Source organism: Cynara cardunculus, assembly GCF_001531365.2.
Source record: "Cynara cardunculus var. scolymus isolate 2C chromosome LG 2, CcrdV1, whole genome shotgun sequence".
NCBI lineage: Eukaryota > Viridiplantae > Streptophyta > Magnoliopsida > Asterales > Asteraceae > Cynara > Cynara cardunculus.
Genome location: NC_037529.1, coordinates 19294545 through 19307426, shown reverse-complemented (window position 1 = coordinate 19307426; position 12882 = coordinate 19294545). Strand labels below are relative to the sequence as shown.

The following is a 12882-nucleotide window of genomic DNA, read 5'->3' as shown; positions in this document are numbered from 1 at the left end:
AAAAATCAAATTTCAAATCAGTAGGACTAAAATATGATGAATTAAATTCAAGCTATGAAAACAGAGAAATTCATTTTTCACACACTGAGCTTGAATCATCGTATCCTACTGAAACTTTCAAAACTGAAACTTCATCTATTTTTGAATCACAAAGTGAGAAATTTACAAAATCTGACAAACTTTCTGATTTTATTGATAAAATGTCTCCGAACGTTTTTGAAAAATTAATGAATAAGTCAGAGTCGGAATCTGAGATTGAACTTGAAACTAATTTTAATATTTTCACTGAACATAATTGGACTGAACATTTAAATTATGAAGTTGATTTGCACGAGAAAATATATGTTTTAAAGAAACAAATCTCTGAACTTGAAGATGAACTCACGTCTGAAAAAGAGTTGAATATTTGTGCTCAAAATGAATTTCCGATTAAATCTAATGAGCTTAATGAACAAATCTCAGAGTTGATCATGCGTCTGGTTTGTAATGACAAACTGCATGAATCTAAATTACAAAAGATTTCAGATCTTGAAAAAGAGTTGAGTTCATGTTTTGATGATCGAACCAAGCTGGTGAGTAAAATCATTGAGCTTGAAGAGGAAATTAAAATACCTTTAAGTTCAGTGGATAAAAATTCAAAGGTTACTCAGATTGCATCCAAAGCTGAATCTACTGTTATTGACAAGATAAATCTTTCTGAAAGCTTTTTTGAAACAGGAGTCTTCTGGAGTTAAATCTCAAAATGATTCTAAGATTACTCTTAAATCTGTCAAATATGTTCAAAATATTAAAGCTGAATATTCATCTATCAAATCTTCTACTAATTCAAAATCTTTTTCTGTGACAGATCTGAAAAGGCATGGCAATGTTTGCAAGAAGAATAATCCTTCACAGAAGAAATCTGAAAATGTTTCAAAAGCTAATTCTTCTGTAAAAAGTTCAAAAGAAAATTGTAATAGTTGTGTTTGTAATTCTTTCAAGACAAATTGTAATCTGAAAGCTGATTTGAAGAATTCCAAAAAGTTTTCTCATTCAGATATTTTGTCTATTGCTTGTAAACATATACATTGCAACTATTGTGGTTCAAACTCTCTTGTCGTAAATGTCAAAAGTAAAAAGTTTACCAGATCAAAGGATTCTAAATCTAAATCTGATCTTTCACATAAATATAAAGCTATAAATGGTTCTTATGTTCCAAAGGAAAAATCTTTCACATAAAAAAATTTTAAAAGAAAGAGGAACCATATTTTATTGATGTGAAGTTTGTTTGGAAATGGTCCTAAGAAAAAACAAGAATGGCGTGTTAAAGTTGTATCTACTAATTTGCTTGATACTAACCCAAATGTTTCAAAGTGATTTTTGTGCAGATTTCTAGATAACTTAGTCTAGAACTCAGTTCTCAGTGTTGCAGACTTCTAGATAAATCAATCTAGAACTCGAACTTCAGTGGTTTAGCTTCTAAACATTTCATTTTAGAACCTATACTTCAGTGTTTGTTGTGACTTCTGAAAAAGATAGTTCAGGACTCAAGCTACAATGTCAGAAATTCAAGGTGTTAACGATGAGCATGAAAATCAAAATAATCATATTGATGTTTTTCCTCCACTTTGTACACAAGACAAGAGATCATCCTCTGAACTAGTCAATGGATAGTCTCTAAAATTCTTACATGTTTGTGTATGAGCTAAATTCAAGGGGGAGTATCACAATCTTAATCTAATCTGATCTAATTCTCAGGCATATTTTTGTGATCTTTATCTTTATATGCTTAGAAGAAGGACGACTTCTAGGTATATGAAAATGTTTTCAAATGTTCAAACCACTTCTTTGAACTCAAAAATATTTTATTATTTTTAGAAGTGCGATTTTAAATGATTTTCTTTTAAAATTTATCTGTAACGAATACTTTCTCTGATCATGTATTTCTTTGAGTCAATACTTGCGTATTTTTCTTCATATATAATTCCAATACTTGATTCATTTGTTCTCCAATCTGTTATTTTCACGTCTCTAAATTTAAAAATTCATTTTCGGTGATAATACACTAGTTTGAAATCAAATTTGTTTTCAGAAATTATTGAACATAATTCTTCATTGTCAAATACTTCATTATTCTTTGAATGCTCAATCTGTAATTCGTTCTTACAGATCTTCGTTCATTTCTTCTCATATCAATTTGATATTTGAATAATTCTTTGAATATTCATTGTGTGCTTAATTGTAATATATTTCTAATCAAACTCTTGTGATCAAGTTTTATGAGCTTAATTGCATACATCATTTCATTGAGCTTAAATGTAATATCTTAGGTGGGACTAAGTGCTTATTAGATAAACCTCTATGGACTATCAGAACTGATAGCCCTACCCAAGAGGACAAGCATACTGAGTGAGCTTAAATGAACATGGGTATGTGTGGTGAGTTGAAAATGTAAAAGAGAGAGGTAGTTGATGTGAGCTTAAAAAGAATTAAATGAGAGTTGTGTACAGGATTAAAAGAATATCAAAATCTTGATCCATCTATTTTAATATGGGCAAACCGCATAATCTTTTAGTTCTCAATTCTTTCAAGACTAGTATTGAAAAAGGCAAATCTCAAGCCAACTCTTATTTAAAACCCCACCAACTACTCATTTATCTTTCAAAACATAAGTGTTTCATTAACACCTGGGGCACGCAGCTCATAATCTATCGGTTTCTCATTTGGAGATGACTGATATTGAAAAAGAATGATATATGTCTCATCTTCAAGTCTTTTTGATCACAAATAGAGTATGATAAATTTGTGTAGTCCACATTGTTTATCTTATTGAGCATATATTGAAGCATTTGTTACTTTATCTTTTCTTCATTGCACAAATTTTATAGAATATTTGTTATTCTATCTTAACATTCATAGATATGTTTTTTCAAGCTATCAATGATTGAATGGAGGTCCTGGTGAGATGAACGTCAAAAAGTCTCATATATGAAGTACATTCGTTGTATTGAATATATTTGTTGTATTCACAGGCCAATCTTTTTATTAAAGATTGAAAACGGATTCATAAGTTGAATCTGGTATTTTCTCTAAATTTTTAATCTGAAAATATTACATAAGCAGATTTGAAAATATTTGCTTAAAACTTTATGAATTGACGGCATACTTTCCTAAATCATTTATTTCATGGCATGATATTTATGCTCCTCATTCACATCATAAGGGGGAGTAGTTATCAAATGAATGAGTGATTTCTAAAGATAGGGGGAGTAAATACAAAATGAATGCAAAGTCTTGATTCTAGGGGAATAAGAAAAATCAGTGAAGATTATTAGTTGTGGTTAAGGGGGAGTTACTGTTGAAAGAGAGTAAATGTGAAGATTATTTATGACCTATCTCAAAGGGGGAGATTGAAGAAAATTGAAGAAGATTACAAGTCTATTTTCCATAATGTTCAAGGAGAGATTGTTTGAAAGTCAGATAAGATAATTGTTTGTTACAAAGGGGGAGATTGCTTAAAAGTTGAAAAGATGATATTATCAAGTTTAGGGGGAGCTTACTAATTTTTGTGAATGATTAATATTTGGAAGATATTGTTTTTTGAAGAAGTTTGTTAAAGTTCTGAGAGAGATTGTAAAAGTTCTGAAGATTTGAAGAATGTCTGAAAGACAAGTTTTGAAAGAGTTTTTCTAAAAGGGGAGATTGCAAAAGTCTTAAAAGATCAAATTTAAAGATGTCAAGATTTCTGAATGAATTCTGAAGATCGTTGCTGTTAAAGCTAAAGTTTTACAGATCTGAAGAATTTGTTGTTTTTGGACTTGAATCCAAAGGGGTGAGATTGTTAAGTCTAAAAATGTTGTATTCAAGTCCTCGAGCTTAAAGTGTTTTATTATGCTTTGTAAAGTAGTTTGTTTCTTGGAATTGGTAGGTATAAATAGGTTGTTAGTTGTTGTTTGTTAGAAGTTAACAGGTGAGAGTTTGTAGCATATCTTGTATACGTGAGACATTGAGAGATCATTGAGAGAATCAAGAACATCTTGTACTTTGAACATCATCAATATACATGCCGATATATTCAATCCAATCTATGTTCTTGATCTTGTATTGATTGTGATATAGACTTGAATCTGGGATCTACAGTTATACCCCTTCTTCAAAAGATCATTGACAGTTAGAAAATTGATTTTGGGCCACAAGAAGTAAACTTCAGACATATTTTCACTAGTTCCTTGTTTTGATTTGAATTCCAATTCACCGATACCACTTACTTTGTATTCTTTGTTGTCTTCAAATTAAAGTTCTTCATAGTTACTTCAAACAATTTGGAATTTTCGTTGTATGTCATATATGCTTGCTAGCACCATTGTTTATGTACCAGACAACTTTACAACCTCCACCACGAGATACGAACAACAAAGTATATTGATTATGTTGTGATTGGTTTCTATTTCTAGACATCCTATTAGCAATCATGTTTTTGTTCCTCCCTATACCAATATTCACTCGCCAAGTGTCCAGGTTTATGACAATTACAGAATTCAACATAACCATGACCTTGTCCTCTTTGATTTCCACGTCAACATGCTCTTTGTGAACCACTGAAATATTGAGTTGAAGTTACTTCATTCCATTCATTATCCTTTCTTACATAAGAACCTCTTCCTCGAAGAAGAGGGCTGGTAGGCCGGAGTGTACATGTAGCAGGTCTTTTTCTGTTAGGAGTTGTCTTTTTTATGTAAAAAAGAAAGGGGTAGTTAGGGAAAACTTATGGTTGAGTGTAAAGGACCAAGGTTTTCTAGCTGATCGAATAAGCACCCGACTTAACGAATAGCCACAAACGAACAACTTTTTATAGTTGAGCGAATAAGCTATAACCCTTACACAGCCCATTAAGCCTCTTTTGAGTATCCCCTTCATGAGCTTGCAATACGCCTGTGAATTCATCAATGGTCATGGTGGTCAAGCCCTTAGATTCTTATAGATGCTACCATAATTTAGTCAAAATTTAGAATCCGAAGAACGAAGGATTTTTTCGATAACATATGAATGTCATGCATAGCTTTAACATTTGTTTTTAATTGGTTAACTACAGACAATACCCACGAACAATAATCATAAATGAAATTTGGCTCCATTTTATGTATGCTTTCAAACTCTCCTCGAGTAGTTTGTAATCATTTCTTTTGAATGGAGTTTTCAAAATCTTCCATGCTTGCTTCGCTGTAGTGGCACAAGTTATTTTTTTCCAAACGACTTCATATGATTGTATTCCTTGGTATATCTAAAACAATGCTTGATGGTTTTTCCTCCTAGATCTTCTTAGATTCTCATTTTGAGCTTGTGATGATTCTTCCTCATTTTCAACTTTGGTACAACCCTTTTCAACTATTTCACATTGCTTTCGAGATCCAAGAAAACCCATCATTTGGATACTCCATTTACCATAACTTTCTTCGGTTAGTTGACAAACAAAAGAGGAATATTAGAGTTGTTCGTATTAATTATACAGAGCTTTGATACCAATTGCTGAATATAGAGAATCCATGGAGGATAAACTTCTTCTAGTTTGAACCTTCAACTTTCATTTTCATTTCATTTCTCTTGTATTACAATTGAAATAGGTAAGTTGTTTAAAGGCAAATGGTTTACTCCTAGATTTACCATTTCATTAGAACACAAGACTTTTCACTTTTCACTTTCTAAGACTCTTTTAACTTTTAACCTTCTAATATTCGTCACTTATGTAGATGGTTACATTAACCTCGATAACGGAACATGTTAGAAGCATTTGCATAAATTAATCATAATAGCTTATGCAACTTAATTTACTTTTATACCAAAAAAGATGACTAAGTTTATTATAAAGGATTAGGTAATCAAGTTAAATCAAGAAAGGAGTGAATTCAAGTAACTTATTTACTGGTTAGTCTAGTCAGGTATTACTACACATGAGATGGTAATCTTTACAAGGCACTAACATGTATGAGTATGATACAAAAATATCCATTTTGATCAATACAAAATTTATGTTAGTATATAGAACTTATAACTTTCATATAATGTAACGGAGAAATCACAAGTCCGTTGTCGAACCAACGTTCAAATTTTATTAACCACGAAATTTAGTGAGCGGCGCCAAATCATTTCTAAGGCCTTCTTTATGCTCTCAAAGACCAGCTTTTACAGAACTGAGATTCCATAGGCCGAAACGAAGCCCTCAGTTGATCGATCGTTATCCTTACGTTGCGATTTATATTTAGAGAACTAATTCATGTCCTATAGTTGGTAGCTATTATTGGTATATAGTCCATGACGTTGCATTATATATACCATGGATATCATTTGAATAGTCTGTCATTAGCATGATTACAAGTAGTCTTTATCTCTTATTTGAAATGTTTTTTTTTTTTTGGGTCTAGAACCTCGAGACAGAACAACAATTTGGAAAGAGTAGATTAATATTTTAGTCAAAATAATGAATTTGAATGATAGCCAACATTACGATTGGATTCAATAGCATGATCAAGAAAAGGACGATTTGTGAAGAATATATAAAAGATGGAATCACATCTTCCTATTTATTGTAAATAACTCTATTTCCGTGGGACATTCAAGGAGCCATCGATCGAAATCCTATGTAACACCCCTAAATCATATCTAGATGTGAGAAACGGTTCAAAGGATCTAAGTTGTAAAGTATGCAAAGAAGAGTTTACGGTTCTCCAATTCAAAAAAGAGAGACGTTTTAAACATACTCAATCGAACTAATTGGGGAAAATATAAACTACAAAAGCTCCCAATCTTCTCCTGGTGAAGCAGGGAGCTGAGTTTAGAATTCAAGCATTTATGAGTAATTTGAATGTTGAATCAATGCTTTGATGTTTCATTAGTAGCATGCGGTGTTATACAAGTGATTGATGCATTACTAGTGTTTAAATGAAACTAAGGGCCGTTTATCTAAATGCTTACCCAGTAGATGCTTAATCTTATGAGTCAGCACTATAATTTATTTTATTGAATAAGATTGTAGTACATCAAAACATATCTTATACAACAATTTACCTAGTATGCGCTTACCCAATAAACTTTATCATAAGAGCCATTACCCTCACTTACCGGATAAGACTGTCCTTCCTTATCATCGCTCTTACTGGATAAGATTATTGGCCGTTGTCATGTTCATCCGGTAAGGAAAATTACCTGGTAAGTACTTACCTGGTAAGCGTTTAGTAAACGCCCCTAAAAGACCGTTACTTGTTGAAAAAACACAAGACAAGGCCATAAAATTAATCACGTTTTCTTGTATTACTTGATGTTTTAGATTAATGGTAGATATACATGTCAAGATTCGTATAAAAGAAAATTCAAGATTTGAAGTATTTGGACCAATTAAAAACCCAAAACATGGCATGTGCATTCTGCACATCTATACACACACTAAGGTGAGTTTCCATGGGATAATGTTTTGGTATGTATTATGCTTGAGCATCTACAATATCAACTATTACTACTTTAAAAACAAGTGACGGACAACCTGTCAGAAACTATTACCCAGGCACTTCAAATTTAATAAGGCAACACAAACACACACAGTCACACACACAAATAGATGATTTCAGTCATCAAGCTTTCCTAAAATGAAAACATTGCAATTTGTATGGAACATAAATAAAGCAACTCCTCCAGGGACCAAAGAGAGTTTCATAAAAATGATCAGGCACCGTTATAGTGGCCTTAATGCCAAATTTTGGACTTAAAAAGATTCATCCATACTACAAAAAAAACACAGCCACCCATGCATTTACCCAAACATGATACGTAAATGAAAAAGCGCATTTTTCAATTAACGACAAACAACCAATAATTACCCGCATACCGAAAATACACGCCCGATCATCCCTTGAGTCCAAGTCGCCGTCTCCTTGAGCTGTTCGTCTTCAGATTGAAGGCATTCTCCTAGTAGTTCGCTACAAAATGCCAAATCTTTGAATAGCATCTTCACATGTGATCCAAGTGCATCTGCAAGATCTCCCAGCACTGCTACCGCTGCTCTTACCACACTCTCATCCCTACATCACGCCCATTCCAAATAACACACATAAGCAGAAATACATTTAACATATGTATATATATATATATACACACCAAAAGGGTGTCTTCCAAATCATCTCCAAGGGTGTAAAACAATGATTTACAGACCAAATTAATTGTTGGAAAACAAAGATATTGCATTGATTAATTGTTGTCCATTCCCGACAAAGCACTTGGAGTTGGASAACAAAAAGATGCTGATGAAAATAGCTTTCTTTACAAAAAAACTCATCCATGATTTTTACTCATGTGTAGCTAGATATATTCCAATGATCAATACAAGTATAATTTTGCTATTCTAACTTGCATGCTTATTTTTTAGCAATTTATATGCATACATAAAATACTTCACAAACAGTTGAAATAGCACATAGGCACTCCAATTGGTATAATGAGTAGCAACTCGGGAAAAATCATGAGTAAAGAAATAGCAAAGACAAGAAAAGATAACCCATACCTTTGTGCATCCTTAACAGACACTTCTATGAACTTCAAGAGGTGTGGAGCATGAGGCAACATTAGCTCAGCCTTGGAATTTTTAAATCCTTGTAAGATACCCGAGTATGCCTCAAATATACTTCGCTTGAGCTGATTGCCATATTCCACCATCTCTTCGTCATTGATGTCTATTTGGGCACACACTTCAGCAGCTCCTTGCATCATGGGCATAGCATAAGGAACATACTTTTCAAAGTGTTCCCCAATAGCAAGGGCCACATCACCAAAGCACGAAAAAATTGGAGGCTTGACAGAGCGGTGTAGATCACCACTAGAGAGATCCTTAAGGAGCAGTGTCATGATATTATCACAATAAGGTAACATCTTGTCATCCAAAGCACGGCATATATCACCAACCACCCCAACGGAGATGGAACAAACCTGGTATTCCTCGAAATTTTGAAGACCCATCTCCAAATATTTGTAGAACTCTGGCATATACTTCCCAAATTCTGGTCCAGTGGCATAAGCAAGAGCACCAATGGCAAGCATTGCTTCTTCATGTACTGTTGAGCTACGGCAAGCAAACACCTTGAGGAATAACATCATAATCTGGTCTGCAGCTTGAAATATAACCGGCTTAGTTTCATCAATACTGCTAAGTTTCTGAATAATAACTTGCAAGACACCACAAAGCAAAGCTTGTAGATCTCCTTGCTTTTCTCTATCTTCTGATGAAAGAATCTGAAGATCGATTGTCTGTCCCAGCTTGGTCATGATAACAGGGAGAAGTTGTGTTATTATTTGAGATGTTTCAGCAAGGTTGGAGCACCTCACAACCTCATTCAAGGTTTCATATGCAGCTGACCTCAACTTTGAATCATTGACATCTGTTCGTTCAGCAGTTGCAATAAGAGAAGTTATGACATCTRYAACATATGGTGTGAGAACAGAGGAGCYAGTTTCAAAACCCTCATATCCCTGAGCAAGATAATAAATAGCCCCACAGACCTTCTCTGCAACATGGGGAGAATCCTTGATACTTTCTAAAAGGACCCCYACAATTCGTTGAAGGTTAGCAKRTGAAATAACAGAAAATCCAGTGGCCGGACTGTGTAAYAACTCAAAAATACGGCTGAGAGTCCATGCAGTGSTGTCTTTCACATGGCTATTTTGATCCCTCAWAGCATTAARCAGAAATTCTMATGCAGAGAGGACCATTGGGGAGAGCTTCTCAACACTTGGGCCTTCAAGAATTGATCCAAATGCATATGTAGCTGCCTCACGAGATCGCCRATCTGGCTTTGATATGTTATCCTGCACAAAAGGCATTACTAAGGGTACTATCGCATCCCCAACAGTTCTGGCAACAAGACCAAGGCATGTTCCCCCTGCCATGGAGAGATTCCAAATACCATCGTCTTGGTCCTGATCTTCATCCTGCTTCAATAAAGTTTCAAGCAACATGGGAACCAACAACGGTAGAGCCTTCTCAATGAAACGTGAATGAGGGTATGAATCCCCACTCTCACCACCATCAAAGTCTTGAAGCTCAATCTCTTCATCACAGATAGAACTCCAGAATTCAATTGCTTGAAGAGCAACACTTTCCTCATCTCCTTTGACGGCATTTGCAGTTAGTTCAAAAAGGGTCTGCATATAAGGCTCCAGCACGTCATAGTATGTTGATGCTATTGAAACAAGACATTCAAAAGCAGCCTGTCTGATGTCTGCTTCCTTGGCCATGGCAGTTTCACAAACAACTTTCATTATGTAGTTCCTCTCCATCTCATTTTCAAAATTGGTCTGTGCAAAATCAAGAGCATTGTATAGTGCTGTAGATGCTGCAAGACGTACAGAACTCTGCTCAGTAACATTCATGCCTTGGACTACAGCAGTGAGAACAGAGTTAACCTCATCTTGGACAAGATCATTGTGAGATATCTCCTCACAGACATACCCAAGTGCCTCCAAAGTTGATTGTTTCAATGATGCTGGCCTATCTTGTTGAGTCATATTTCCAAGCAACGAACTAATGAGTTCAGGCCATTCTTTTTTTGGAATTTCTATCGAAGCAATTTTGGCAATTACTTGGGCAGCAGTGTGCCCTGCCTCGGACACAGATGAACCAAGAGTATTCAACAGCAAGCCTTTGATTTGGGATCTGAATGCAACATCATTTGACACCCACCGCTGCACTAAATGTTCCTTTGTAGTAGCATCCTTAGCATCCAAAGAGTTCTTGAGCACAATACCAGCCAATCTACGAGACTCCAGAGGTTTACCATCATTGGAGAGTTCTAGTGATAAAGACAGAAGGAATCCAGGAAGGTTTTGCTCCTGGAACTGCCGAAGTCTACTCTCTGCCTCGGTTCGGACCTTTGCATCTGCTGATTGAGCAGATAATAGAAATTCCGTGATCTCCACAGCCATTTTTTCCTATTCAAAAAAATAGAAGAATTACAATCAATTATTTTATCATATTTGGCAGAAATCTTTAAACATAGTTCCAGAATTTACTTTCCGGATACAAGATGAGCCAAAAACACAGTTGAGAAAAAGAATCAAAACAGATCACAGTAGAACCAGAAAGGAAACATGCAGCTTATGTTTAAAAATTATATCAAAGACCACCATTACAAATATTACATCATGACATAAACACCAAGTTTCCACATGACACGTGATGATTGTCAAGTTTGTAAGCTATCACAAACACTATCTAACGAACCAACCTTAATAACTAGAGTGACAATTATAAAAGAATATGGTTGTCTACAGTTCACAAACTTGTATTAGATTTTTCCATGGACTGCCGCTTGTTAATTGGCTGATGGAACTGGATGCTATAAACGCTTTTAAAGGAAGATAAACAGTACCAGAATGCTTAAATTCAAGATTGAAAATAACTCATGATGATTGTCAAGTTTGTAAGCTATCACAAACACTATCTAACGAACCAACCTTAATAACTAGAGTGACAATTATAAAAGAATATGGTTGTCTACAGTTCACAAACTTGTATTAGATTTTTCCATGGACTGCCGCTTGTTAATTGGCTGATGGAACTGGATGCTATAAACGCTTTTAAAGGAAGATAAACAGTACCAGAATGCTTAAATTCAAGATTGAAAATAACTCGGGAACTATAGAATGATTGCACAACTGACAATTTGAAAAAAAAAATCATCCAGAATGCCACTTTTTTATCATTACTTGGTCTCCTCGCAATCACTTTACAATATCACTTTCCTCATCATTCCCAAAGCAAATTTTTTGGGACTTCAAGAAATCTATAGGTGCACATGAAGAAAAAACATCAAATTAATGTGTCACTATGTCTATCTTTTTATGAAACTTCCTGGTATCATATTTATTATATTACAAAAATTGCTTAATCAAAATCAACCAAAATTTCACTAAACATTTTACCATAAGATGAAAGTGCAACTCTTCATCCCTTTTGATTAAGCTTCCGTAAGGTCAGATATTTTTGGTTAAGCTAGTTGCATCACAAAGTAATGGAAAAGAACCTAGTCACCATAATTCAAAAGAGATGGTCCACATCTTCAAATAGTAATTACTAGGGGATATTGGAGCATTCCCCCAACCCTCTCGTTAGAAGTGACCTATGAACAAAAAACTTAAGCAATCGAAAACATCCAATAAGCGGAAGGTTACCCTTTTACTCCAAAACGCGTTGTGAACTTCACCTACTCCGTTAGCAACTACTAAGCGAAGAAGTCAGTAACCTAGAAGTAATAACATCAATCAACGAGTAAATTAAGATCTGTAAGTAAAGCATAGACACTAAACAGCCAACAAAGTCTACATATGAATAAATCCTAATAGAGACAAATCCAACCGGCAAACATAGATTTTGAAAACACCAAAACCCTTATTACTCCCACAGCAAAACATAACCTAAACTTAGATCTGCTGTTAAAAAACTAAGAATCGTATAAACCCTAAATCAAAATTAGAAAAAAAAGAACAAATTATACCTTAAATTCAAGGGGAAATCCGATGGTAGCCGGAGAAGTTTCAAGTGACTCACGGGAGCCGAATGAAGTGTAAATTTAGAGAGAGAAAATAGAGAGCAAGTATGTCGTTTAGAGAGTATTTGGGGGTGTATATATTTCGAATGAAGGAAGGAAGCGGGAGGGATGAAGGGGAAAGAGAAAATTTGCAAAACGGGCAGGTGACCGAACTGCCCGAGATCGCCGACTTGTCTGTTCTAAAACCCTAGTCTTCTTTTCGTATTTTGTTAATGAATAAATTTGAAATGTGGCACGTGCGAGGAGCGTGCCCTTAAATGTTAATGGCGATTACTTTTTGTGGATAATTCCATTTCTTTTATAGTAAATTTCGGTT

General features: G+C 34.5%; 1 protein-coding gene across 4 annotated transcripts; it reads right to left on the bottom strand.

The window, feature by feature from the left end:
- Positions 1-7666: 7666 nt before the first annotated feature.
- LOC112507050 (importin subunit beta-1) lies at positions 7667-12655 on the bottom strand. Of its 4 annotated transcripts, XM_025111451.1 has the most exons (4): positions 12513-12655; positions 12190-12260; positions 8528-10947; positions 7844-8048 (listed from the first exon to the last, which is right to left on the bottom strand). In XM_025111451.1, exons 3-4 carry the CDS (start codon positions 10939-10941, stop codon positions 7844-7846), a joined length of 2619 nt encoding a protein of 872 aa, XP_024967219.1. In that variant the 5' UTR covers positions 10942-10947; positions 12190-12260; positions 12513-12655. The 4 variants fall into 4 exon arrangements, with proteins under 4 accessions (XP_024967220.1, XP_024967219.1, XP_024967218.1 ...); XM_025111450.1 differs by having other exon boundaries at positions 8528-12260; XM_025111448.1 differs by lacking the exon at positions 12190-12260.
- Between the last annotated feature and the right edge of the window lie 227 nt (positions 12656-12882).